The 26,600-nt window shown below is 49.5% G+C and overlaps 2 protein-coding genes across 3 annotated transcripts in view; one reads left to right on the plus strand and one right to left on the minus strand.

Moving 5' to 3' along the window:
* The window catches only part of TNFAIP8L1 (TNF alpha induced protein 8 like 1), a 155,847-nt gene that overhangs the window by 21,549 nt on the left and 107,698 nt on the right, over positions 1–26,600 (minus strand). The gene's annotated exons all lie outside the window — the stretch shown is intronic.
* Positions 707–25,519, plus strand: CREB3L3 (cAMP responsive element binding protein 3 like 3). Of its 2 annotated transcripts, XM_083594707.1 has the most exons (11): positions 709–853; positions 1,024–1,183; positions 6,516–6,640; positions 8,672–8,975; positions 12,669–12,781; positions 13,908–14,042; positions 16,660–16,766; positions 19,386–19,454; positions 19,939–20,023; positions 20,658–20,754; positions 23,565–25,519. In XM_083594707.1, exons 3-11 carry the CDS (start codon positions 6,518–6,520, stop codon positions 23,927–23,929), a joined length of 1,398 nt encoding a protein of 465 aa, XP_083450833.1. In that variant the 5' UTR covers positions 709–853; positions 1,024–1,183; positions 6,516–6,517; the 3' UTR covers positions 23,930–25,519. The 2 variants fall into 2 exon arrangements, with proteins under 2 accessions (XP_083450832.1, XP_083450833.1); XM_083594706.1 differs by having other exon boundaries at positions 707–1,183.

Genomic DNA, 26,600 nt, shown 5'->3' on the forward strand with positions numbered 1-26,600 from the left:
GCAAATGTTTTCTCTGCAAGGTCAAAGTGGGAAACCTCCCCATTGTCTCTTTCGTCACAAATCCTGTCTTAAGGGCACATTTAAGATATGAATAGGGTGACTTGGTCCAGGAACTAAGTATTTATCATTACAAAAGACTGGCAAGGCTCCCCAGGCAATCCAATCAAGTACCGGTAACCTGCCAGACAGGAGATAGACAACATTCAAATTTCTGTTTTAGACCACCTTTTCTGTGATGTAGGTATGATGTATCTGGGGGTGGTCTTAGGCTACAGCCCTTCTGTGATGTATGTATGATGTTTCTGGGGGTGGTCTTGATCTACAGGGTGGCAATTTCAAAAGTCTTTGTAAGGGCTTGCGCGCCATTTTTCTGGGTCTCTCCTCTCTCCTGCGGGTGAGGGGAGCACCCTGTTGCAACAGATCAATACAGATCAGCCTTACTAGCTGCTTTGCTTCTCAATATTCTCTGGTTGGCCTCTGTTATTCTCTCCTACCAATAGGGAACCTATGTAAGGATTCTATATGGGCTCTTGGATACCCCATAAGGGAAAAGGGCAATTTTTGTTTACAACACGGCTACTATCCATTTTCCTCTATTCATTGGTTTTATTCTTTCCTTCTGTTTTTTCCAATGAAGCAGAAAACCTGGAAAGATAGATTGCGTCTGACCATCCTGCAATAAAAAGGGCAGACCAGAGGGTTGACCCTAGAAGGCAATTATTGAACATGCTGTTCTTTTTCAGGGAGAGGAAGCTATTCTTGAAATCTAGGTAAAAGTTCGCCATGCGACACAGCCCAAGAGAGGACTTTGCCCCTATGGACTCACTGCCCACCCCAGACTGGAAAGGAGCAGGTGTGGGCGGTGGTGGTCAAAAGCTATTTAGATAACGGTTACTCAATTTGACCCAGCGGCGCCAATTCCTTCTTTTTGCCCATCAACGACCAGTCTTTGGTCCCATTGGTGGACTGGGCGAGGGGAGGGATTTCTAGTCCCCTGACGCTGTCTTTTTTTGTTTTGTTTAGTTGGAGTTTAAACTTTGCTACACAGTGGAAGGAGGTTTCGGGGCAGAGGGACCCAAGGGAGACAGGAGGAGAGAAAAACTCAGCCGCCATCGAGTTGGAATAAAGGCCGGTTGGCAAAAGCCACGTCGAAGGAGGCAGAAGTCACCGACACACGGCTGGGGTGAGTTGGTGCAATTTGGTTTGTGGCAGGATTTGGTGCAAAAAACCCCACCGCGTCCGCCACCGTTTGACCCAACCTGGGCCATCTTTGGAAACCTGAGCAGTGCAAACAAGAGGACGAAGGTCAGGATGGAGACGGGAGGGTGGAGGGGAGATTGGACATTGAGTGGTGTATTGAGTTAAGCCTGTTAGCCGCTTGAGCAAGCAAACAACAAACAGTTTGGGTTGCGTCTGGCTCAGACCCACACCCTGCAGATCCTGCTCAGAGTAGACCCATCGAAACCAACAAACCTAGGGCTTGCTTCCAATTTTAGTTCCACTTGGAACAGACCTACGTACTGGAATTACGTGACCTAAGTTAGTCACGCTCATGAATTTCAGTGGGTCTGTGGCGAGAACAGCTCACGCTGGGCACAGCCCTGATCCGTCACGTTCATTAACTTTGGTGGGTCTACTCTGCGTAAGGTGAGCATATGACACAAGCTTGCTTGGATTAACAGCCCCAGCTACAGTGGCATTTGCGTTTGCTTGCAATTATCCCTTTCAAAGCGGGGGAACATGTTCAAAATTGCTGAAGAGTCATGATTTTGTGGGTAGGCATGAATTGGGAAATTGTGCATGCATGAATTCTGCTCACGGGGCCTGAATTAGCTTGTGCCTGAGCCACAGTAGCAGAATGCGTACTTGGTGTCAAAGCTCAGGCTAAAACCTGGTGGTTTAATATTGATTATTTCACGTATTTCAAATGTTTTACATCTTTTCCTTAGATGGATTTGTTTAAAGCAGCTTTGCAAAACCACACACTGTACTAAGCGCTAAACATGTTTGGGGTAAAAAAACCCGAAAATGTATGTACTGCTGGATCGTAATAAAACCTCTGAACTGTTTACCAAAAAATAAGATTTAAATAGGACATTAACATTTTCAGTCTGTTAAAAAACGGTCTTGGAAACATTTGAAAGATAATTAAAATCAATGATCGGCTAAAGACTTGTGCTTAATCTCAAATGCTGCATGTTTGGGTAGGTAAAGGTAAAGGGACCCCTGACCGTTAGGTCCAGTCGCGGCCGACTCTGGGGTTGCGGCGCTCATCTCGCTTTACTGGCCGAGGGAGCCGGCATACAGCTTCCGGGTCATGCGGCCAGCATGACTAAGCCGCTTCTGGCGAACCAGAGCAGCGCACGGAAATGCTGTTTACCTTCCCGCTGGAGCGGTACCTATTTATCTACTTGCACTTTGACGTGCTTTCAAACTGCTAGGTTGGCAGGAGCAGGGACCGAGCAACAGGAGCTCGACCCGTCATTGCGGGGATTCGAACTGCCAACCTTCTGATCGGCAAGTCCTAGGCTCTGTGGTTTAACCCACAGCGCCACCCGCATCCCTGCATGTCTGGGTAGGCTTGCCTTAAAAAAATAATAATAAATGTTTTAAGCAGGCACTGAAAAGAGCAAAGCAAAGACACTTGCCTGATGTCAATAAGCAGGGAGTTCCAAAGTGTAGGCACTGCCACGTTAAAATGTTGGTATTTTACAAGTGCAGAATAATTATTACTGGCACCTGCGCCAGTTCCTCAGATCGAAGTAGTCGACTGGGCACATCTGGAAGTCATTAAGGTGATCTTTCACATAAACTGTCCTCAAGCCTTAAGGGGTTTTTATACTAGTACTGAGGGATGCAGGTGGCGTTGTAGTCTAAACCACTGAGCCTTGGGCTTGCTGATCAGAAGGTTGGTGGTTCAAATCCCCATGACGGGGTGAGCTCCCGTTGCTCGGTCCCTGCTCCTGCCAACCTAGCAGTTCGAAAGCACGCCAAACGTGCAAGGAGATAAATAGGTACAGATCCGGCAAGAAGGTAAATGGCGTTTCCGTGCGCTGCTCTGGTTTGCCAGAAGTGGCTTAGTCCTGCTGGCCACATGACCCGGAAAAACTGTCTGAGGACAAATGCCAGCTCTCTTGGCCAGTAAAGTGAGATGAGCACCGCAACCCCATTAGATGAGGGCGGGTGGCGCTGTGGGTTAAACCACGGAGCCTTGGGCTTGCTGATCAGAAGGTTGGTGGTTCAAATCCCCATGACGGGGTGAGCTCCCGTTCCTCGGTCCCAGCTCCTGCCAACCTAGCAGTTCAAAAGCACACCAAAAGTGCAAGTAGATAAATAGGTACCACTCCGGCGGGAAGGTAAACGGTGTTTCCGTGTGCTGCTCTGGTTCGCCAGAAGCGGCTTAGTCCTGCTGGCCACATACCCGGAAGCTGTACGCCGGCTCCCTCGGCCAGTAAAGCGAGATGAGCGCCGCAACCCCAGAGTTGGCCACGACTGGACCTAATGGTCAGGGGTCCCTTTACCTTTTTAATATACTCAGCTTGAACACTGGGAAGACGGAGGCACTGGGGATGAGTGGCTTCAGTGGTAAAGACTTTGGGAAATGGAACATCTCCCTGGACGGGGGCTACTCTCCCTATGAAAGAACAGGAATGGAGTTTGAGGGTGGCCTTTGGATCTGCCTTTGTCCCTTGAGGCTCAGGAAGAGTGCGTTCTACCAGCTGGTGCGTCAATGACAGACATTCCTGGACAGGGGAAGGCTGGCCGTGGGGTGATTCATGGACTTGCATCCTTGAGACTCAAGAATGCCATGTGCCTAGTCCAGAAGCCCCAGCTGGTACAAAAAAATGCTGCAGCTAGACTTTTAATGTGGACAGACTTAAAGCATGGGTAGGCAAACTAAGAGGGACGCGGGTGGCGCTGTGGGTTAAACCACAGAGCCTAGGACTTGCCGATCAAAAGGTCGGCGGTTCGAATCCCCGCAGTGACGGGTCGAGCTCCCGTCGCTCGGTCTCTGCTCCTGCCAACCTAGCAGTTCGAAAGCACGTCAAAGTGCAAGTAGATAAATAGGTACCGCTCCGGCGGGAAGGTAAACGGCGTTTCCGTGCGCTGCTCTGGTTCGCCAGAAGTGGCTTAGTCATGCTGGCCACATGACCTGGAAGCTGTACGCCGGATCCCTTGGCCAGTAAAGCGAGATGAGCGCTGCAACCCCAGAGTCGGTCACGACTGGACCTAATGGTCAGGAGTCCCTTTACCTTTAGGCAAACTAAGGCCCGGGGGCCGGATCCGGCCCAATCGCCTTCTAAATCCGGCCCATGACGGTCCAGGAATCAGTGTGTTTTTACATGAGTAGAATGTGTGCTTTTATTTACAATGCATCTCTGGGTTATTTGTGGGGCATAGGAATTCGTGCATTCCCCCCCCCCCCAAGCTCTGAGGGACAGTGGACCGGCCCCCTGCTGAAAAGCTCTGCTGATCACTGGTATTAAAGCAACTCCAGTGCTCAAAAGTCTGCATTGGCTGAAGGAGGTGCCACCTGGCCAGGATAAAAGCAGCCTCTCCTATTTTGGTACCCTGCAAGCACAGTTTAAAAACTCAGTTTCCCACCCTTGGGTCTCCAGCTGTTTTTGGACTACAGCTCCCATCATCCCTAGCTATCAAGACCAGTGGTCAGGGACGATGGGATTTGTAGTCCGAAAACAGCTGGAGACCCAAGGTTGGGAGACACCAGTGCAAAGCTTTTCACTCCAGGGACGTGAACACTTAACCACTTGCTGATTTTCTGCATATTGCTGCATGCCACCCTAGCCTTTGAACAGCGTGAGATCCCAGGGGTCCTACACACGAGTAGGAGTCCGGTAGAGACACATGCCTGACTGGTCGTTCGGGAAATTCAAAGTCTTTATCCAGCCTGAACATCACAGCGACTGATACTTAAGAGCCATCAGCACACTTCAGGATTAGCAGACTATAGGCAGTCAGCATCCAGCAGTTATGTACGGGCAGTTGCTCCTGAATGGGGTAACTGTGCCCCTGAAGGACCAGGTGCGCAGCCTGGGAGTCATTTTGGACTCACAGCTGTCCATGGAAGTGCAGGTCAATTCTGTGTCCAGGACAGCTGTCTACCAGCTCTATCTGGTACGCAGGATGAGACCCTACCTGCTCGCGGACTGTCTCGCCAGAGTGGTGCATGCTCTGGTTATCTCCCGCTTGGACTACTGCAATGCGCTCTACGTGGGGCTACCTTTGAAGGTGGCCCGGAAACTGCAACTAATCCAGAATGCGGCAGCTAGACTGGGGACTGGGAGCAGCTGCCGAGACCACATAACACCGGTCTTGAAAGACCTACATTGGCTCCCAGTATGTTTCCGAGCACAATTCCGAGTATTGGTGCTGACTATTAAAGCCCTAACGGCCTCGGCCCAGGAAACCTGAAGGAGTGTCTCCACCCCCATCGTCCAGCCTGGACACGGAGGTCCAGCTCCGAGGGCCTTCTGGCGGTTCCCTCACTGCGAAGAGTGAGGTTACAGGGAACCAGGCAGAGGGCCTTCTCGGTGGTGGCGCCCGCCCTGTGGAACGCCCTCCCACCAGATGTCAAAGAGAACAACTACCAGACTTTTAGAAGACATCTGAAGGCAGCCCTGTTTAGGGAAGCTTTTAATGTTTGATGCATTACTGTATTTTAATATTTTGTTGGAAGCTGCCAGATGGGCGGGGTATAAATAATATATTGTTGTTGTTGTTGTTACACCGGTCTTGAAAGACCTACATTGGCTCCCAGTATATTTCTGAGCAAAATTCAAAGTGTTGGTGTTGACCTTTAAAGCCCTAAACGGCCTCGGCCCAGTAGACCTGAAGGAGCGTCTCCACCCCCATTGTTCCGCCCGGACACTGAGGTCCAGCTCTGAGGGCCTTCTGGTGATTCCCTCACTGCAAGAAGCGAAGTTACAGGGAACCAGGCAGAGGGCCTTCTCGGTGGTGGCGCCCTCCCATCAGATGTCAAGGAACTACAACAACTACAGTGGCACCTCAGTTTAAGAACAACACTGTTTATGAACTATTTGGTTTAAGAACTCTGCAAAACCGGAAGTACTGTCCCGGTTTGCGAACTTTACCTCGGTCTAAGAACAGAAGCAGAATGGTAAAAGGGCACCGGCAGCGGGAGGCCTCATTAGGGAAAAGGCACCTTGGTTTAATAATGGTTTCGGTTTAAGAACGGACTTCCGGAACGGATTAAGTTTGTAAGCCGAGGTACCACAGTACCTGACTTTTAGAAGACATCCGAAGGCAGCCCTGTTTAGGGAAGTTTTTAATGTCTGATGTCTTATTGTATTTTTAATATTTTGTTGGAAGCCGCCCAGAGTGGCTGGGGAAGCCCAGCCAAATGGGTGGGGTATAAATAATAAATTATTGTTGTTATTGTTATTTCTGCATGGTGATGAATGCTGTGGATGTGGCACAGAGTCCTGAGCTTCTGGCCATGCTGATTCCTCTCTGTCTCTCTCTCTCTCTTGCAGACATGACTGCCGCCAGCCTTGACAGCATGGAGCTGCTGGACCTCCTCTTTGACCAACAGGATGGGGTCCTTCGCAGCGTGGAGATTGGGTCAACGGCGACAGCTTGGATGGGCCTGGAAGACAGCGTGAGTTTAAGAGCTTGTAGCGACACAGAAGCAGAGAGGGAATCATGGAACAGTAGGGTTGGAAGGGATATCCAAGGCTCAGTCCAGACCATAGCTGTCAACTTGCAGATTTGAAAATAAGGGACCGGCAGCCTCGAAAATAAGGGATCAGCAGCCAAAATAAGGGATCAACAATTACTTTGATAAAATACATCTTTTGTTGCGTGCAAATGGCTTTAGATACCTATTAGGTCCATAAATGACCATATAGCATATATTCAACACACACAAAAGCAACAATTTGTTGTTGACAAAGGACAGCTGGACATAGAAAGGGCCCCATTACCTTCAGTAGCTTATTTAATCAATAAGGGACAGCAGCAGCGGGACATGGCGCTGGGATAAGGGACTGTCCCGCCAAATAAGGGACGCTTGACAGCTATGGTCCAGTCCAGCCCCCTGCAATGCAGGGATCACTCTTGCGGGAGACACCCACACCACAAAAGCCCGATGTCTGGCCCCTCTCTCTGCAAAGCAGTGGCCAGAGCACATGGGGTCACAGGCACTGACATATACTCGGAGTCAAGTGTGGATTTCATGCTCTTTATTCAGCTCATAGTGGTGAGGAGGAATGAATGTCCCCTCAAAGTATTTGCTTTATATACATTATTTACACAATGGGCTGCACATGATTGGCTAATTCCGGGATTCTCCTGTAGGCCAATCAGGTTGTGGATTCACTTCCACCTGGAGTTGGATTGGGTGGCTCCTGCGGACCAATCAGACTGCTGCATTCTGGATCCTATTGTTCTAGGACCAATCAGACTGCTGCATTCTGGATCCTATTCTTCTAGGACCAATCAGACTGCTGCATTCTGGATCCCATTGTTCTAGGACCAATCAGACTGCTGCAATTTGGATCCTATTCAACTCAGTACATAACAGGCACCAACATACGGTCTCCCCTTTGGAGAGCAGAAGACACTGCAAAGACTCTTGTGCTTTTAGGGTTTATTCGCCTATTTACACCCTCAGTCTGCAGGGAGGGGATCCAGATCTTACACGGGACCCAAAGCATTGCAGGCAGTCCTTCCTCCTTCATTGCCAAGATGGATCTCTCTTCGTTTCCTCCACCTCCTTCCCAGAAGCCCCTTGCCCTCCCCCAGAGCAGTTTTACCCAGGCAACTTTCTAAATCTCCAGTCCACAACTGGTGCGAAAAGTTCCATTGTCTACCACCCACGATGGCTCTCTTAACAGCCCTAGTTTGGCCAGGCTACCCAGGAATACCTTTGCAGCTTATAGTCTCCCTTCCTATCACAAATAACCCCCAAATCCTAGCATTTATTGATTTTAGTGTTTAGAGGGACACCCCCCCCCAGTTCTGTAACACCATGAATTTGAACAGCTGTGGCGCCCCACCCAAGGGAAGAGGGAACTGTAGTTTTCCATTCAACACCCAGCACCCTTAAAGTACAGTTCCCAGGCAAAGCTCTCTCACAAACAGGGAGGTCAGGTCTCCTTTTTCACCGACTCCTTACCATATTTTGCGCTCTCCTCTTTCACCCTCATTAAGAGGTTCTTCAATTCCTCCTCACTTTCTGCCATCAAGGTTGTGTCATCCGCATATCTGAGGTTGTTGATATTTCTTCCGGCAATCTTAATTCCTTTTTGGGATTCATCCAGCCCAGCCTTTCACATGATGAATTCTGCATATAAGTTAAATAAGCAGGGAGGCAATATACAGCCTTGTCGTACTCCTTTCCCAATTTTGAACCAGTCAGTTGTTCCATATCCAGTTCTAACTGTAGCTTCTTGTCCCACATAGAGATTCCTCAGGAGACAGATCAGGCGCTCCCATTTCTGCCATAGTTTGCTGTGGCCGACACAGTCAAAGATGGTGGGACAGTGTTCTCGAAGCTACCAGCATGAGTTTGACCAAACTGCGGGAGGCAGTGGAGGACAGGAGTGCCTGGCGTGCTCTGGTCCAGGGGGTCAGGAAGAGTTGGACACGACTAAATGACTAAACAAACAACTTGCCTGTCTTTTTACAGCGTTTGCTGAAAGTTCAAGAGAACGAGGATTTCATCAATTCTATCTTGGGGGCCCCAGATGCCGCCCTCGACTCCCCAAGCTGGTCCCCGGCGGCCAGCGACAGCGGCATCTCCGAGGACCCCAGCTCTGACCAACTGGACAGCCCCCCTCACTACGTGCCGACGGGCAGCCCGGGAGCCTACTCTGATGGAGGTTCACACAGTGACTTGGGTTACCCTGCCTGCCCAGACTCCTGCCGGGCCCTCCCTGTTCTGAAAGGGCCGGGTGCTGAGCTTAGAGAAGCGGAGGTGTCTATAGACTTCAGTGAGTGAGCCCTTCGACTTTTGCTAGACCAGCTTTTCCCACAGTGCGTGTAAACAGCTTTGCATGGACAGGCGGAGTCCCCCCAACCCCAGAGCGGAATAACGACAAGACAACATGCTACGGGATTAAAATTGGCCACAACTTTATTAAGTTTCAGATGCAGGGAGACCTTGGCTTAGGCACTGGGCGTTTATCCTTCCCAGCCGGGGATCTGGGAGACACCAGGGTTATCCAGAATGTGTGGGGATTGGGCTGGCTCTGGAGAACATATGTTCAAGCAGAGAGAGCCCGCCTCCCGTTATGCCACCGTCGCAGGGGAGAGCAATGACAGCTTTTCGGCGTATGGCCAAAGCCTCCCCTCACGACCCCTTTCATGGGGAACCCTGGTATCACCGCCGCAAGGGGGGGCATGGGTCACCGCTTCACGCCCCCCCCATTTAGTAAGATAGACTAAACGATTCCGCCCAAGGCCTGAAACCGCCAAAGTTGTGACGGTTTGCTATGGGAAAGGCAAAACCTGCCAATGCAGCAAAATTCCTTTCCGGCCCTGACCCTGATGTAGCAGCACCTGCGTACCTGTGCAGAAGAGGTTAACCTGCAAAAAAACTGAGGGAGGGGAGGGTGGGAGAAGCTCTGGAGCCGGCGGCCACTTTGCAGGTAAGATTCACCTTCTGTTCTGTGGACAGGACAGATTCACCTCCCTCCGCTTACCTGGCCAATCCCCTGGCAACGCCTCCCCAGGCGGGATTGGGCGATTAGCTGAGGTGGGCGGAGACCTCCAGGTATCCAGCCTGGGGAGGATGAAGCCAGCCCAAACTACCAGGAGTCGCACAGGGATCTGGGGGGCTGCGTGCGACCACTCAAAAGGAGCCCCCATTTGATGTGAGAAGTGGTCATTGAAAGTTGGTATCGCTGGATCAGCTGCATCAGTTTCGTTGAATTATTTGTTTCATAACAAATCGCGTGATTGTAAAAAAAATTGTTGCAGATCTAACTAATCAAATGTCTTCTCCCTCCTCCTCCTCCTCCAAACCTTGTTTATTCAATTTCCTTATGGTCAATCAAAAACCTTGCTTATTTCTTTTGTCCCGATTGTTCCTTGCTCAGAGCAGGAGGTGGCGTGTGGTCTGAACCACTGAGCCTCTTGGGCTTGCCGATCAGAAGGTCGGCGGTTCGAATCCCCGCGACGGGGTGAGCTCCCGTTGCTCTGTCCCAGCGCCTGCCAACCTAGCAGTTCGAAAGCACACCAGCGCAAGTAGATAAATAGGTACCGCTCTGGCGGGAAGGTAAACGGTGTTTCCGTGCACTCTGGTTTCCGTCACGGTGTCCTGTTGAGCCAGAAGCGGTTTAGTCCTGCTGGCCACATGACCCGGAAAGCTGTCTGTGGACAAACGCCGTCTCCCTCGGCCTGAAAGCGAGATGAGCATCGCAACCCCAGAGTTGCCTTTGACTGGACTCAACCGTCCAGGGGCCTTTACCATATTTTTTTTTTACCTTACCTGCATGAATCGCTCCTCTCCACGGCTAGCCTTCCTCTCCCAAGTTAGGCTCAGAAAGAGAAAAACCTGATATTGAACATTGGATGGTGTAGTTGTCTCTGCACAGCAACGATTTGCAGGCGTCTGTGTTGCTGCCAGGAGATCCCCCCCATACGTTACTGGGGTGAGTGGTTGGTGGGAAGCAAGGCTGATGGGCTGAGCCTCTGTACGACCTACCGGCTTGCACATTCTTCATTTGAGCAAAGCCAGAAAGAAGCCGAGCTGAGGGGTACCCTGCGAACTTGTCTTTTTTTACCTTGTTTTCGTCTTCGTGCAAAATGCACCAGAGCAAACAAATTGGAAAACAGAAGGGAAAGTGGACATCGCAGGGGCTTCCAGAGGGCTTATTTCTCCTGATTTGTTTGCAGGGAGATTAGATGGCTGTTTTGCGTCAGAGCAGCTGCTGCCCTGGCCCTGTCACTTTCCTTATCTCTTAAAAGCCTGACCTTTCGAGGGAGAAGTTTCCTCCGAGACCTGCCAGCCAATTTTAATTGCATCACCTGAATCTTGTCAGTATGTGATTGAATCCCACACCAAATACGGGGACAGCCAGGGGACAGCCCTCCGTCTCCAGGACCTGGTGCTAAGCGCATTGCTTACGATCAGAGAATTGTAGGGTTGGAAATGATCACTGCAGATGGTGACAGCAGTCACGAAATTAAAATACGCCTGCTCCTTGGGAGAAAGGCAATGACAAACCTAGACAGCATCTTCAAAAGCAGAGACATCACCTTGCCAACAAAGGTCCGTATAGTAAAAGCTATGGTTTTCCCAGTAGTGATGTATGGAAGTGAGAGCTGGACCATAAAGAAGGCTGATCGCCGAAGAATGGATGCTTTTGAATTCTGGTGCTGGAGGAGACTCTTGAGAGTCCCATGGACTGCAAGAAGATCAAACCTCTCCATTCTGCAGGAAATCAGCCCTGAGTGCTCACTGGAAGGACAGATCCTGAAGCTGAGGCTCCAAGACTTTGGCCACCTCATGAGAAGAGAAGACTCCCTGGAAAAGACCCTGATGTTGGGAAAGATGGAGGGCACAAGGAGAAGGGGACGACAGAGGACGAGATGGTTGGATAGTGTTCGCGAAGCTACAAACATGAGTCTGACCAAACTGCGGGAGGCAGTGGAAGACAGGAACGCCTGGCATGCTCTGGTCCATGGGGTCACGAAGAGTCGGACACAACTAAACGACTCAACAACAACAACAAGGGTTGGAAGGGTTCCCTGAGGGTCCTCTAGTCCAACCCCCTACAAGGCAGGGATCACAGCTAAAGAATCCCTGACAGATGGCCACCCAAGCTCTGTTTAAAAACCTCCCGTCAACCACTTTCCGAAGCAGCCCAGACCACTGTCAAACAGCTCTTACCGTCAGAAAGTTCTTCCTAATGTTTAGTCCGAATCTGCTTTCTAGTACTTGAACCCATTGTTTCGTGTCCCATCCCTCTGGAGCAGCGGAAAGCACAAGAGTTATGTATGCTGAACACGCATGACTCACCTGTGGCCTCTCCTCCCAAAATCGGTCATTTTAAAATAATCTTAATGCACTTTTTTTAAAAAAAAAATCTGTTTTCCCTATTGATCTCCTGCCGAACTGCTTGCTCCCTGATTATTATTATTTTCTACCATTTTCATTTTTTCTAAAAACATTTTAACCCCCCTCCAACTACAGTGGTACCTCGGGTTAAGTACTTAATTCGTTCCGGAGGTCCGTTCTTAACCTGAAACTGTTCTTAACCTGAAGCACCACTTTAGCTAATGGGGCCTCCTGCTGCCGCTGCACCGCCGGAGCACGATTTCTGTTCTCATCCTGAAGCAAAGTTCTTAACCCGAGGTAATATTTATGGGTTAGCGGCGTCTGTAACCTGAAGCGTATGTAACCCGAGGTACCACTGTACTCTCATAGGCCACCCGCTGTGATACCATGATGCCAAAAACATTTTTTTGGGGGTGGGGCCTCTTCAAGCCCTTCCCCAGAGTTGTTGCATATATGATTATTTGGTTTGGGGGGGGCGGGAATAAATTTAATTAATTAATTTTTTTAAAAATTCCAAAGATCCCACATTGTGATACTGTAATGCCAAAAGCTTCTTATATGCCCCCCCCCCCCGTTTTTTTTAAATGCAGCAGCTCTGAGCATTTTGTTTCCTCTTTTGCAGATATGTGGGAGGCAGGATTTTACCCAGAGGAGAGGCAGGAACAAGCCGCCCCCCAGCTGAATTCGTGCACCCTGACCATAAAGGACCTTCTGCTGTCAAACAGCTGTGAGATGGTGAGACTCTCAATGGTGCTGACCTTTAAAGCCTTAAACAGCCTCAGTCCTGTATACCTGAAGGAGCGTCTCCACCCCCATCGTCCAGCCCAGACACTGAGGTCCAGCGCCAAGGGCCTTCTGGCGGTTCCCTTGTTGCGAGAAGTGAGGTTACAGGGAACCAGGCAGAGGGCCTTCTCGGTGGTGGCACCCGCCCTGTGGAACGCCCTCCCAGCAGATGTCAAGGCAATAAACAACTATTTTACTTTTAAAAGACAACCAAAGGTGGCCCTGTTTAGGGAAGCTTTTAATGTCTGACGCTGTATTGTTTTTAATATTCGGTTGGAAGCCGCCCTGAGGGGCCGGGGAAACCCAGCCAGATGGGCGGGGTATAAATAATAAATTATTATTATATTATTATTATTATAATCAGGCTAAAGCTTTCAGGAGGTTTCCGAGAAATCCTGGTTTGCTTTTACAGTACAGTCATTCCTCGAGTTGAATGTGCTTTGGGTTGAGCGCGTTCGAGTTGCGCTCCGCGGCAACCCTGAAGTAACGGAGCATGTTACTTCCAGGTTTCGCCACTCGCGCATGCACAGACGCTCAGAATGACGTCACGCGCATTTGCGGAAGCGGCGAAACGCAACCCGTGCACGCGCCGACGCGTCTTGCGTTCCTGAAATATACTCAGAGTCGAGAGTGGATTTCATGCTCTTTATTCAGCTCATAGTGGTGAGGAGGAATGAATGTCCCCTCAAAGTATCTGCTTTATATACATTATTTACACAATGGGCTGCACGTGATTGGCCAATTCTGGGATTCTCCTGTAGGCCAATCAGGTTGTGGATTCACTTCCATCTGGAGCTGGATTGGGTGGCTCCTGCAGACCAATCATACTGCAGCATTGTTCTAGGACCAATCAGACTGCTGCATTCTGAATCCTATTGTTCTAGGACCAATCAGACTGCTGCATTTTGGATCCTATTCAACTCAGTACATAACAGTTCCGTTCGGGATGCGAACGGGGCTCCAGAACGGATCCCGTTCGCATCTTGAGGTGCCACTGTACATGTATTGTCTTCTGTTGAAGCACCTAGTAAGCGGCCATCTTCAGCTTTGATTAATGTGCCCCTTTGTCATGTCGCAGCACCAACAAGGCATGAACCCATCGCTGTTGAGACAAACCCCCGGGACCTGCCAGGAACTGGTCCTGACCGAGGATGAGAAGAAGCTATTGGCCAAGGAAGGAGTGACTCTACCCACCCAGCTGCCTCTTACCAAGGTGAGGCAAACATCAGGCCCAATGCCACACCAGGACAAAGGCTGGACCATCTGGTCCATCATCCTCTTCTTGCATTGGCCAACCAGATGCCTCAATGAGAATGCCTCAATTTCTGGAAACTGCAGGAGGAGAGAGGGCTCTTGTGTTTACAGGATTCCCACAGGCGTCTGGGCGGCCACTGTGAGGACAGGATGGTGGCTTAGATGGGCCATTGGCCCATGGGCGTAGTGGGGGAGAGGTGTCATGGTCCAGTTCACGGGCGATCGAAGTTCCGGCAGGGGATGTCAGGACCGGGGGCAAGATGGCGGGGAGGGAGCAGGAACGGGGGTCCAGAAGTCAGGAGCCAAGAGTCCGAGGGTCAGAGAGCCGGGAGTCAAGAGGCCAAGGGTCTGAGGGTCAGGAAGCAAGGAGTCACGAAGTCAGGGGTCCGAGGATCAAGAAACAAGGAATCACGAAGTCAGGGGTCCGAGGGTCAGGAAGCAAGGAGTCAAGAAGCCAGGGGTCCGAGGATCAAGAAACAAGGAATCACGAAGTCAGGGGTCCGAGGGTCAGGAAGCAAGGAGTCAAGAAGCCAGGGGTCCGAGGATCAAGAAGCAAGGAGTCACAAAGTCAGGGGTCCGAGGGTCAGGAAGCAAGGAGTCACGAAGTCAGGGGTCTGAGGATCAAGAAGCAAGGAGTCACGAAGTCAGGGGTCCAAGGGGCGAGAAGCAAGGAGTCAAGAAGCCAAGGGTCAGAGAATCAAGAAGCAAGGAGTCACAAAGTCAGGGGTCTGAGGAGCAAGGAGTCGAGCCAAACGCAGCAAGGCAGGGAATGTGTTGCTGTGGCAAAGAGCCGAAGGAAAATGCTGACCTTATATCCCTTGCCAGCTCTTGCCACCAGGTGCTGTGAGTTACCAATCGGCCTCACCTGTGTGGCTGCACCTTGCCTCTTCAGAACAAACTTAGGAAGGCCCCAGTCCTGCAAAGTCCTATTGGTCACAGGGCCTGGCTCCTGCACGCACTCCTGACAAGGGGGGCTACCAAGGCAATTGCAGCTCTGCAGCTGCCATCCCGACCAGAGGCACTCCTCGTCCCACCTGCCTGCCTCACCTGATGTCAGGGATGTGGCTGAATCGAATGCCTGGGAAGAGTACGACTCTGGAGTGAAGGAATGCCTGTACAAAGGGAGACTCTGGAGACGAGGAATTGCAGCCACAGCCAGAGCAGGAGTGGGCTAGTTTGGCCCCTATTCACCAAGAGTTCCCAGACTCGGAAAGCTCACAGGCAGGAGGGGAGGAGATAGATGACATTGAGGGGGATGCTATGCAACCAGGAGGCAGGCAATGTTTAGAGCAGTTGTCAACCTGGTCCCTACCGCCCACTAGTGGGCGTTTCAGGATTCTAGGTGGGTGGTGTGGGGTTCTACAGCACAAGCTGAATCCTCCTTCCATCAGTGGGTGGTAGGTATAAAAAGGTTGACTACTCCTGGTGTAGAGGGATCTTCGTTTGATAGCGGGTGTGTGTGTGTGTGTGTGTGTGTGTGTGTGTGTGTGTGGTTAACCCGCCTTCTCGAACCAGAAGATCTGAAAGGGTTAAAATGCAACGGAAGTGTAAGAGAGGAAGGACTGGACTTTGGCGCCCTTTGTGCTGTGACGGGGCGGAAACTCAGAGTGACCAACTCATAGCTAAGGGCGGCAGGCCCGGATGTAAATCAGGATGTAAATCAGGGGTTAGCAAACTTTTTCAGCAGGGGGCCGGTCCACTGTCCCTCAGACCTTGTGGGGGGCCGGACTATATTTTGAAAAGAAAAACAAAAATGAACGAATTCCTCTGCCCCACAAATAACCCAGGTATGCATTTTTTTTAAAAAGGACACATTCTACTCATGTAAAAACACACTGATTCCCGGACGGTTCGCAGGCCGGATTTAGAAGGCGATTGGGCCGGATCTGGCTCCCGGGCCTTAGTTTGCCTACCCATGATGTAAATTGTAAATAGGTAAAGGGACCCCTGACCATTAGGTCCAGTTGTGGCCGACTCTGGGGTTGCGGCGCTCATCTCGCTTTACTAGCCAAGGGAGCCGGCGTACAGCTTCCGGGTCATGTGGCCAGCATGACTAAGCCACTTCTGGCATACCAGAGCAGTGCACGGAAATGCTGTTTACCTTCCCGCTGGAGCGGTACCTATTTATCTACTTGCACTTTGATGTGCTTTTGAACTGCTAGGTTGGCAGGAGCTTGGACCGAGCAACGGGAGCTCACCCCGTCATGGGGATTCGAACCGCCGACCTTCTGATCGGCAAGTCCTAGGCTCTGTGGTTTAACCCACAGCGCCACCCGCATCCCCGCAAGTTGTAAATAAACGTACACAAAACTGCTTGCTTGCCTGCCTGAGATCATTACACCCGAGAATCACACCAAGCTGGAACTGGGAGACAAAGGGCCTTTGCATCCCTCTCCCACAAGTTAATTCTCAAACCCAAATAGAAATGCAGTACAGAAAAGCGGGGGAAACGAGAAATCGAAATGGACATATTTTCCCATGCCTACCTTAAGCTGGCTGCAGAAAAAATAAAATAAAAATCTAGTTAGTAGCCCCATGGCTAGAATACAGCAAGCTGTTTCCTTTTCACCTTGCAGTATGAGGAGAGAGTCCTCAAGAAGATACGCCGAAAGATCCGGAATAAGCAGTCGGCGCAGGAAAGTCGGAAGAAGAAGAAAGAGTATATTGACGGACTGGAGAGCCGGTAAGTCATACTTTCTGCGCCCTCTTCCTGCAGAATTTCTTCATAGTCTGATAAGGAAGTGGGAAAGTAGATGTGAAAGTTGAAATTTTTGAGTTTAGTGTTCAGTTCAGTTTTATTTATACTTTTTCAAATTTATACATTTCGTTAGTTTTACAATCAATCTGACACCCTAAAATTTGACTTCTCCTCTTTCTGTGGTTTCCTAAATTTCTTTCTTTCTTTCCCCCCATAATATGCTTTTTATTAGTTTTCTTACTTAACAAACACACACAAGAAATTAACAAAAATGATAAAATGATAACAAAAAAAACCATACATACATAAATTCATACGTTCTTACAAAATAACTTTTGCCACCATATTCTTAATTCCCAATTCCTTATCTTCCCCAATAGATTTCCATCTTCCTCAAAGTGTGTCTGTCTTATCTGTTTAATAAACTGCTTCTTTAATCGTTTCGCCATTTCTTCTGTTATCTGAATACCATACTTATAATCCATATTGTGGTTTGCGAAAATTAATCAAAGAATGTCAAGGTTTTAACTTGAGGGCACTGTTGTTGTTTTTTTTAAATATTCTTTATAAATTTCCCACTCCTTTTTGAACTTTCGGTTTGGCTGTCTCCCAATTGTCTCCGTCATTTTTGCCAGTTCAAGATATTCAAATAATTTATCCTGCCATTCTTCTTTTGTTGGTACTGATTCTCCTTTCCAATTTTTGGTAATTAATATTCTTACTGCTGTTGTAGCATATAAGAATATTCTTTTTTTCATTTGGAATATCTGAATCTAAAATGCCTAAGAGGAAAGTTTCTGATTTCCTTATGAAAGTTTGATTAAATATTTTAAAATTCGTCATATATAATATCCCAAAAATTCTTAATTTTTTTGCAACCCCACCACATATGAAAGAGTGTCCCTTCTGCCTGTTTACACCTCCAGCATGTATTAGATCTCGTTTTATACATTTTGGATAGTTTGCTGGGAGTTATATACCACCTGTAAAACGTCTTCAAAAGATTTTACTTTTGTGTATAACAGGCTGTAAATTTCCATTCTTTATTCCACAATCTTTCTCATGCCGATAGTTGGATATTTTTACCAAAATCTTTCGCCCACTTAATTATTCCTTCTTTCACCTCTTCATCTTTCACCTCCCATTCTAGAAGCCTATACATTCTAGATATGTACCATATTTTTCGCTCTATAGGACACACTTTTTCCTCTCCAAAAATGAAGGGGAAATGTGTGTGCGTCCTATGGAGCGAATGCAGGCTCTCCAGGCTTCAGGAAGCTATCCGCAAGCCTGCGGAGCCCGGCAGGAACTCCCGCCGGGCTCCGAAGGCTTGTGGATAGCAGCCTGCAGCCCGAAGACTGGGGAGCGCGGCGCTGTGCACCCTGGGCTTAGGACAGCTATCTGCAAGCCTGCGGACCGCTCCCCCAGCCCGTAAGCTCCGGGAGTTGTGATGGCCTGGGAATCCGATTCAGAGGCTGAACCGGAGGAAACCCAGCCTGCACAGGAGTCCCCGCCTCCAGGGCTGGCTGAACTGGGGCAGGGTCTTGGATCTGAAGCACCTGCACCTGTGCTGGATCCTCAGGAGCAGGCACCAGGTGAATCCACTCTGGCTCCGGAGGTGGTTGAGGACTCAGTGCCTACAGGTGAATCTCCCCCTGGGTCCAGTAACCCTCCAGCCTCTCCTGAGCTGCAGAGGCTCAGGGCAGAGAGGCGGAGGGAACTGGTTTCTCCCAGGAGGAGTGCTCGCCTTAAGGCCAGGAGAGGCAGATCTCCTGGGGGCCGGGACCGCCCCTGGCCTCAGAGAAGATAAAGGCAAGTCAGCCCGGTCCCAGGTTGCGGGAGCAACGTCGTTGAAGAGCTGTTTCGGCCAGCACCCTGTCCTGTTCCTCGAGAGTTCCTGTCCTTGCCCTGCTCCTCGCCCTGGACCCCGCTTCGCCCGTGGAGGACCGTCTGCTGACCCTGGACTCAGGTCCTGGACCTCGCCCCACGGTAACCTCCCCCTGGGACCAGCACAGGAGTGGTGGCAAGGCTGCGCAACCGTGGCTCCGCTCCCAGACCTGTTCTGGGGGCTGGGGAAGCTCGGGCTTCCCCCGCCCCAGCCCCGCGGCTAAGAAGGAAGCCGCGTGCAGCCTCTTCCGGCTGGAGAGGTTGTGCGTGGCTAAAGAGGAAGCCAAGACAGCCAACGGGATGGATCCCGCTGGCTGTCTTGGCTTCTTTGCTCTTTGGGGTGCGCCCTATGGAGCGAAAAATACGGTACATTCTAGAATCTCCCCGCTCCTCCTCCTCATCGGAGAGGAGATGATCTGCCTGCGAAAGCCTTTCCCAATCCTCTGATTCAGACAAGAGACCCAGATGGACCAATCTGCCGCTCCCTAGCTGCAGTTCTGACGAAAACCCCTCCTGCGAAGTTGTCGCTTGCATCGGAAAGGGAACCTGCCGCTGGCACCAATAGAAGCTTTACGCCCCGTTCTCTCTGCTCCTCGTGCATAGATCTTGCCGCCTCGTTTTCTCAGCCGACAGGACGTTTTAAGTTTTAAGGAACTTTTAAGGGGTGACCGGGCTTCTCGCTATCCTTTCCTACTCACCCTCTTTGCCGTCCTCCAGGATGTCCGCCTGCACGGCTCAGAACCAGGAGCTGCAAAGGAAGGTCGTTCACTTGGAGAAGCAGAACTTGTAAGTCGTTTTCCTGCTTCCGTGGTGGTGTTTTAGTTTTGCTTTTTAACCGGGAAGCAATTACTCACGGGGGGGGGGGGGGTTGGATGAAGAGCGACCGCGAGACATCTGTACCTGCGCAGATGTAGGACATGTGGAGGACTGAATTTAAGAATAGAAACGCGAGGACGCCAAAATGGACAGAAACGCACCCATCCCTAGTTATCCACCTGAAATATACTCGGAGTCGAGTGTGGATTTCATGCTCTTTACTCAGCTCATAGTAGTGAGGAATGGAAGTTCCCCCGAAATGTCTGCTTTATATACATTATTTACAAAATGGGCCCCACGTGATTGGCTAGTTCCAGGATTCTCCTGTAGGCCAATCAGGTTGCAGATTCACTTCCGCCTGGAGTCGGATTGGGTGGCTCCTGCGGACCAATCAGACTGCTGCAATTTGGATCCTATTCAACTCAGTACATGACACCACCTAATTTCTTCCCAGGTCCCTCCTGCAGCAACTGAAGAAACTCCAAGGACTGGTGATGCAGTCAAGCGGCAAAGCAGCCCAAACAGGCACTTGTGTTGCGGTACGTGGTAGTGTGTGTGGGGTGTGTGTGTGTCATGTGGGTGTGGAAGAAGCTTGTCTATTCTCCCTCCCCGCTGCCTCTTTCAAGACAGGTTTTGGGATGAGTCTAGGCTTGGATGAGCCTGTGCAGCCCGGGCCAATGATGGAGAGAGACCCCGTGGCCCTTCAGAGGTTGCTGGCCTCCAAGTCCTACTCAAGAGTGGGCCTGTGGAAGTTAATGGGTATGACTAAGACTGAGACTAAACCACTGAGCCTCTTGCGCTTGCCAATCGGAAGGTCGGCGGTTCGAATCCCCGCAACAGGGTGAGCTCCTGTTTCTCTGTCCCAGCTCCTGCCAACCTAGCAGTTCGAAAGCACACCAGTGCAAATAGATAAATAGGTACCGCTCTGGCCAGAAGGTAAATGGTGTTTCTGTGCGCTCTGGTTTCCGTCACGGTGTTCTGTTACGGTAGAAGAAGTTTAGTCCTGCAGGCCACATGACCCGGAAAGCTGTCTGCGGACAAACGCAGTCTCCCTCGGCCTGAAAGCGAGATGAGCTCCGTAACCCCAGAGTCGTCTGCGACTGGACTTAACTGTCAGGGGTCCTTTACCTTTTAAGACAGACACCTGACTCTACTTTCTGCCCCCCCTTTCAGGTCCTGCTGCTTTCCTTTGCCCTGATTGTCTTCCCCTCCATCAGACCTTTCACTCGCAACAAAGCCGAGTTGGAAGGAGACTTCATACCTGTGAGAGGTGAGCGATGGGTTGGGTGGAAATAAGTGGCTGACAAGCACACACATACACACAGTAAATTGCCAGAGGTACTGAATATTTGATGCACGGGATTGGGGAGGGAATGATTTAGAACATATTTAATGGCAAATATACCTACTGTATTTTTCGCCCCATAGGACGCACTTTTTCTCCTCCAAAAATGAAGGGGAAATGTGTGTTTGTCCTGTGGGGTGAATGCAGGCTTTCGCTGAAGCCTGGAGAGCGAGAGGGGTCAGTGTGCACCGACCCCTCTTACTCTCCAGGCTTCGCGCAGCTCTCTGCAAGGCGCGGGAGCCCGGCGCTGGGCTCTCGCGGCTTGTGGAGAGTTGCCTGTTCTGGGGGCTGGGGTCAGGAGAAGCTCGGGCTTCCCCCGCCCCAGCCCCGCGCCTGCCAGGGGGGAATACATATTTTTTCCTTTATTTCCTCCCCAAAAAACTAGGTGCGCCTTATGGGACGGTGCGTCCTATAGGGCGAAAAATACGGTAATTTGGAGCTTCCAGATAAGTGGAGGTTTTTCAGTAGAGGATGGGTGGGAAACCCAGCCAGATGGGCAAGGTGATATTAATTAATATATCCAATCATAATACTCCAATTTAAATAAAAAACTAAAATAAAAAAGACCAAATTATAGTCCAAATTATAATTATTAATTTTTCGGAGATCCCCACGGTCTGGATCTCTGAAGCATATCTCCGCATCTCAGTCTCGTTGTTTCCCTGTTTTCCACATCTCGATTTTGACGCTTTGTAATTCTCCGCCCCCGAGTCCACGATTCTCAATCATGTCAAACATCGTGTACGTTCATCCGTCGAATACGGCTTCGTTAGTATATATTTTTCCAACTGTCTTTTTATCAGCGCAGCTTCCCCCGACTCCATTCCAATGCCAATTATTTCTTTAGACATTTTACAAATGATTACAGATTAGTTGAATGTACCGAATATTTCACTCTATAAGACGCACCTTTTCCCTCCTAAAAAAGTAAGGGGAAATGTGTGTGCGTCTTATGGAGCGAATGCAGGCTGCGCAGCTATCCCAGAAGCCAGAACAGCAAGAGGGATTGCTGCTTTCACTGCGCAGAGATCCCTCTTGCTGTTCTGGCTTCTGAGATTCAGAATATTTTTTTTCTTGTTTTCCTCCTCCAAAAACTAGGTGCGTCTTGTGGTCTGGTGCATCTTATAGAGCAAAAAATACGGGTAAATGAACAAATTCCTATGCCCCACAAATAACCCAGAGATGATTTTATTAAAAAGCACGCATTCTACTCCTGTAAAAACTCACTGATTCCTGGACCGTCTGTGGGCCAAATTTAGAAGGCGATTGGGCCACATCCGGCCCCCGGTACTTAGTTTGACTACCCATGTCCAAGAGCAACAGAAAAATTTCTTTAGACATTTTGCAAATGATTACAGATTAGTTGAATGTACCGTATATTTCGCTCTATAAGACGCACCTTTTCCCTCCTAAAAAGTAAGGGGAAAGGTGTGTGCGTCTTATGGAGCGAATGCAGGCTGCGCAGCTATCCCAGAAGCCAGAACAGCGGAGGGATCGCTGCGCAGCGCTCTCTCTCGCTGTTCTAGCTTCAGGGATAGCCACGCAAAACCTCTTGAGCGCAGCGGGAACACTCCTGCCTCTTCGCTCAAGAGGTTTGCATTGCTTTCTTGTTTTCCTCCTCTAAAAACTAGGTGTGTCTTATGGTTGGGTGCGTCTTATAGAGCGAAAAATACGGTGATACAGGGATTGGAAACCAAGCCTTATGAGGCATGGTTGAGGGAGTCAGGTATGTTTAGCCTGGGAAACAGAAGACGTGAGAGGCGACAGGACCTTCCTGATGGGAAGAGCTGTTTGGCAGGGCAATGGACTCCCTTGGAAGGTGGTGGACTCTCCTTCTTTGGAGGTTTTAAAGCAAAGGTTGGGTGGCCATCTGTCAGGGATGCTTTCGTTGAGATTCCTACATTGCAGTGGCTTGGAGTTGTGGGAGTGCAAATATCCAGAGTGTGGGAATACTATGAGGAATTATAAAATATGCATCAAGCCATTGTGTCCGTTATGAAAACATGGCGTTGACTGGGTTCGATTCATTGACAGTAATTTCTGATCAAATCCCACAAGCCTCTGTATTTATGGCCATTTTCTCTACCGTTCATTTTCTACGCCTGACAGGCACGTATCAGCATTCTGAACACAGGCCAGTTGCTTCATCAGGCATCCTGAGCCATAAAAGATCATAGGTAGCTTCTTTGATTTGTTTGTTAATCTTTAGATAGATCTTAAGGGCCAGGAAGGGACGCAGGTGGCGCTGTGGGTTAAACCAGAGCACCTAGGGCTTGCCGATCAGAAGGTCGGCGGTTCGAATCCCCGTGACGGGGTGAGCTCCCGTTGCTTGGTCCCTGCTCCTGCCCACCTAGCAGTTCGAAAGCACATCAAAGTGCAAGTAGATAAACAGGTACCGTTCCGGCGGGAAGGTAAATGGCGTTTCCATGCGCTGCTCTGGTTCGCCAGAAGTGGCTTAGTGATGCTGGCCACATGACCCGGAAGCTGTACACCGGCTCCCTCGGCCAATAAAGCGAGATGAGCGCCGCAACCCCAGAGTCGGCCACGACTGGACCTAATGGTCGGGGGTCCCTTTACCTTTAATCCTTCCTTTGCTTTGGAATGCCACAAGAGTAGATCATACGATTCTATGCTTCTCTGTAAGGCAGACCCCTCAATCTCTGAGCCCTGCTGAATATTCGAGCCCATGTGCCCCTCATGGCGCTCATGCCTTGCCTTTCTCCCCCTCTTCCCAGTTTTTTCCAGGTCCCTCAACAACGACGCTTCTTCCAGGGTTGTCTACCCCATGGCAAAGGAAACCGACCAGAGCTCCAAAGAGCCCGAGAAACCCCTCTGGACCCAATACGCCCACAAAGGCCACACGGAGCAGGATGGAACCCTCAAAAACCTGGTCGTAAGGCACCACGTCTTGTCAAGGCACCACGACGCAGGAGAGGCCGTGGTGAGCAACAGCACTGAGCCTTTGCACGAGGTCGCCTACTCGCACTTGGAGGGACTTGAAGGTCCCGGGGAACACGTAGGGCACAGCGTGGCAGCCACGGCCTGGGCAGACTCTGGCCAGCCCAGCAAGGGGGTCCTGGAACAGGCCGACGAGTTGTGACCCTCTCTCCCCGCTGCTTTCCCCTGTACGGCGTTTGGGGACTTAATAGGGGGTGGTGATGGGAGACAGGGCTGGATGTGTGTAGACCAAACTGCTTCTTTCCCACTGAGCAGGGAGGGGAGGAAGGCATGGAGGTGCTGTTTACAAGAGAGCAAGCCAAAAGTGTAAAGAGAGTGGCCTGCTTTCTTCTTGCCCTCTCTGTGATAAGCTTCAGAAAAGCCCAACTCCCTCCCCCCAGTACCTGCGGTCAACAGCAGGCCTTAGTCAAAGGTTTGTTGAGTCCATCCTTCCTCTGCTTGCTGGACATCTCTCACCAATTCCTCCTCTGCTTTAATAATAATAATAATAATAATTTTTTATTTATACCCCGCCCTTCCCGGTTCAGGAAACCGGGCTCAGGGCGGCGAACAACAAATTTAAAACACTTAATTGATGCAACGAAAAACAGCATAAAATACAGTATAAAACGTGAATAACAATAAATTCAGAATTCAAAAATCAATTTGGGGGAAAATCCACCCAATAAACATTAGGTGATCACCAGGGCTAGCTGGCTAAATTAGTCCTATTTGGGCCAGCGAGGAGACCAGGTGAGAATGAGCTGTGGGATCCCAGAGCGGGTAATCTTCATAAAAAGGGGAGGGGGAGGGAAGGAAGGGGAATAAAAGATCAGGCTAAGTTCAAATTGAATGGGCGGAATAGCTCTGTCTTACAGGCTCGACGGAAGGAAGTTGAATCCCGCAGGGCCCTGGTCTCATGGGACAGGGCATTCCACTAGGTCGGAGCTACCACTGAAAAGACCCTGGCTCTGGTGGAGGATAATCTGACTTCTTTAGGGTCCAGGACCTCTAAACTATGGTTGTTCATGGACCTTAAGGTCCTCTGCGGGGCAGACCAGGAGAGGCGGTCCCGTAGATACGAGGGCCCTAAGCCACAAAGGGCTTTAAAGGTCAAAACCAGCACCTTAAATCTGACCCTGTACTCCACCGGGAGCCAGTGCAACTGGTAAAGCACTGGGTGAATATGCTCCCATGGCAGGGACCCTGTAAGGAGCCTCGCTGCAGCATTCTGCACCCGCTGGAGTTTCTGGGACAGTTTCAAGGGTAGAGCGAATTACAGTAGTCAAGCCTGGAGGTGACCATCACATGGAATCACTGTGGCCAGGTCGGGGCGGGAAAGGTAAGGGACCAACTGCTTAATGTGGCGAAGGTGGAAAAAATTAGAGGTTTTGTCCGACATTGCCCACATGTTTTCGAGTATATTTCTTTGCAGTCATGAGGGCTAGAAACTCCCAAATGAAAGCTCGGTTGGGCAGGGAAAGGCAGTGATTTTCGTCCTGTCCTGGGTTCGTCTCAAACAGTGCTGTTCCTGTTCTGCTACAGTTCGGCTTCTGGAAAAAACACACCTTCTTTCGCTGTTTGCTGTAGCCTGGAAGTAATGTAATTGTGTAATTAATCTCAATGGAAGGGAAGCATCAGAAGATAATTATTTATGTAATGTTTGTGGACTAAAAAAAAAATCATTGCAAATACCACTTGTATGGGAAAAAATTTATAATGAATTGGAAAAAAATGTTTAAAAGTACATTTCTCCGAAAAAAACAACAACAGAGTCCTTTTTGTTGGGGATAATTCAGATGGAAATTCTCAGGTGTCAAAAAAGACTATTTTTGTATGCCACTACTGCGGCCCGTGTTTTGTTAGCCCCAAAATGGAAAACGAGCGAGGTCCTAACTAAAGAAGGGCAACTTAAGCTGATGGTATATGTACAGCTTGCGGACTTAACATAGAATAAGAGAACAAGAAGAACATACGTTTAGAGAAGATTGGAAAAAGTTTATTGAATATATGGGGGAAAATTGTGTACGCTTGAAAATGCTGGCAGCATTAAGATAAATTCAACAGTGTAAATAAGTTTTAATGGATATAATAATGGAATACTGAATGGTATGGTTTCTGTAAAAATGCAGGGATTTATGATATGTAAAATGAACCATGGAAAGAGAAGAAGGGAAGTCATTGACATTTTAAGGTTGTTTAATGAATATTTTAATTGTAAAGTAGAAAACTTAATAAAAATTATTTAAAAAGAGCAAAATACCACTTCTATTAGCTTGTGTGATTTTCTGTTCCTGACCTCCGAAGAACGCGCAAATTGCGGAAATGTCCGTTTCCGCTTCTGGCAGAATTCTGCGACCTCCCCAGTGAACCCTGAGATTCTTAGGGAGCTGAATTCTGTGGCTGCATTCTCCAGCTTTTGTGTGCACCTTTACAGAATCGCAGCAAGGTTACACATCCCTGGTTACACTCTTTTCTACTGCAGAATTAGAGCTGAGAAGCTTCTACAATCCAACTCTTGAGCCAGTTTTCAATAAACAAATATATTTTCTTACCTCACATTTCATTTTATCTGGGGCTTCTTCCGAAGGAGGTGAGGACAGGTGACCTCACCTAGGCCCGAAGTCACCCCCCCCCCAAAGCAGGCTCAAAGCTTCTCAAAGCTTTTCAAAATCATTTTCTCAGCAGCTAAGCATCTGCTCATTTGCTCTGCTGTTGCAAGGCAAAACCGTTAACTTTTATCAGCACGCGAAGGCTTCAAAAAGCTAATGAATAGACTCTGTCAGAGCAGGCCTGAGAACTGACTTTTATCTCATTCTAGTTGCAACATCTTG

Source organism: Podarcis filfolensis (assembly GCF_964270895.1).
Source record: "Podarcis filfolensis genome assembly, chromosome: 18".
Taxonomy (NCBI): Eukaryota; Metazoa; Chordata; class Lepidosauria; order Squamata; family Lacertidae; genus Podarcis; species Podarcis filfolensis.

Bases quoted from the DNA above. Each gene is read 5' to 3' on its own strand.
- CREB3L3 (XM_083594706.1), top strand. From the start codon at position 6,518: ATGACTGCCGCCAGCCTTGACAGCATGGAGCTGCTGGACCTCCTCTTT. The intron at 19,455-19,938 runs GTAAGTCGTTTT...ATTTCTTCCCAG, and splicing joins CACTTGGAGAAGCAGAACTT to GTCCCTCCTGCAGCAACTGA. The intron at 20,024-20,657 runs GTACGTGGTAGT...CCCCCCTTTCAG, and splicing joins AAACAGGCACTTGTGTTGCG to GTCCTGCTGCTTTCCTTTGC.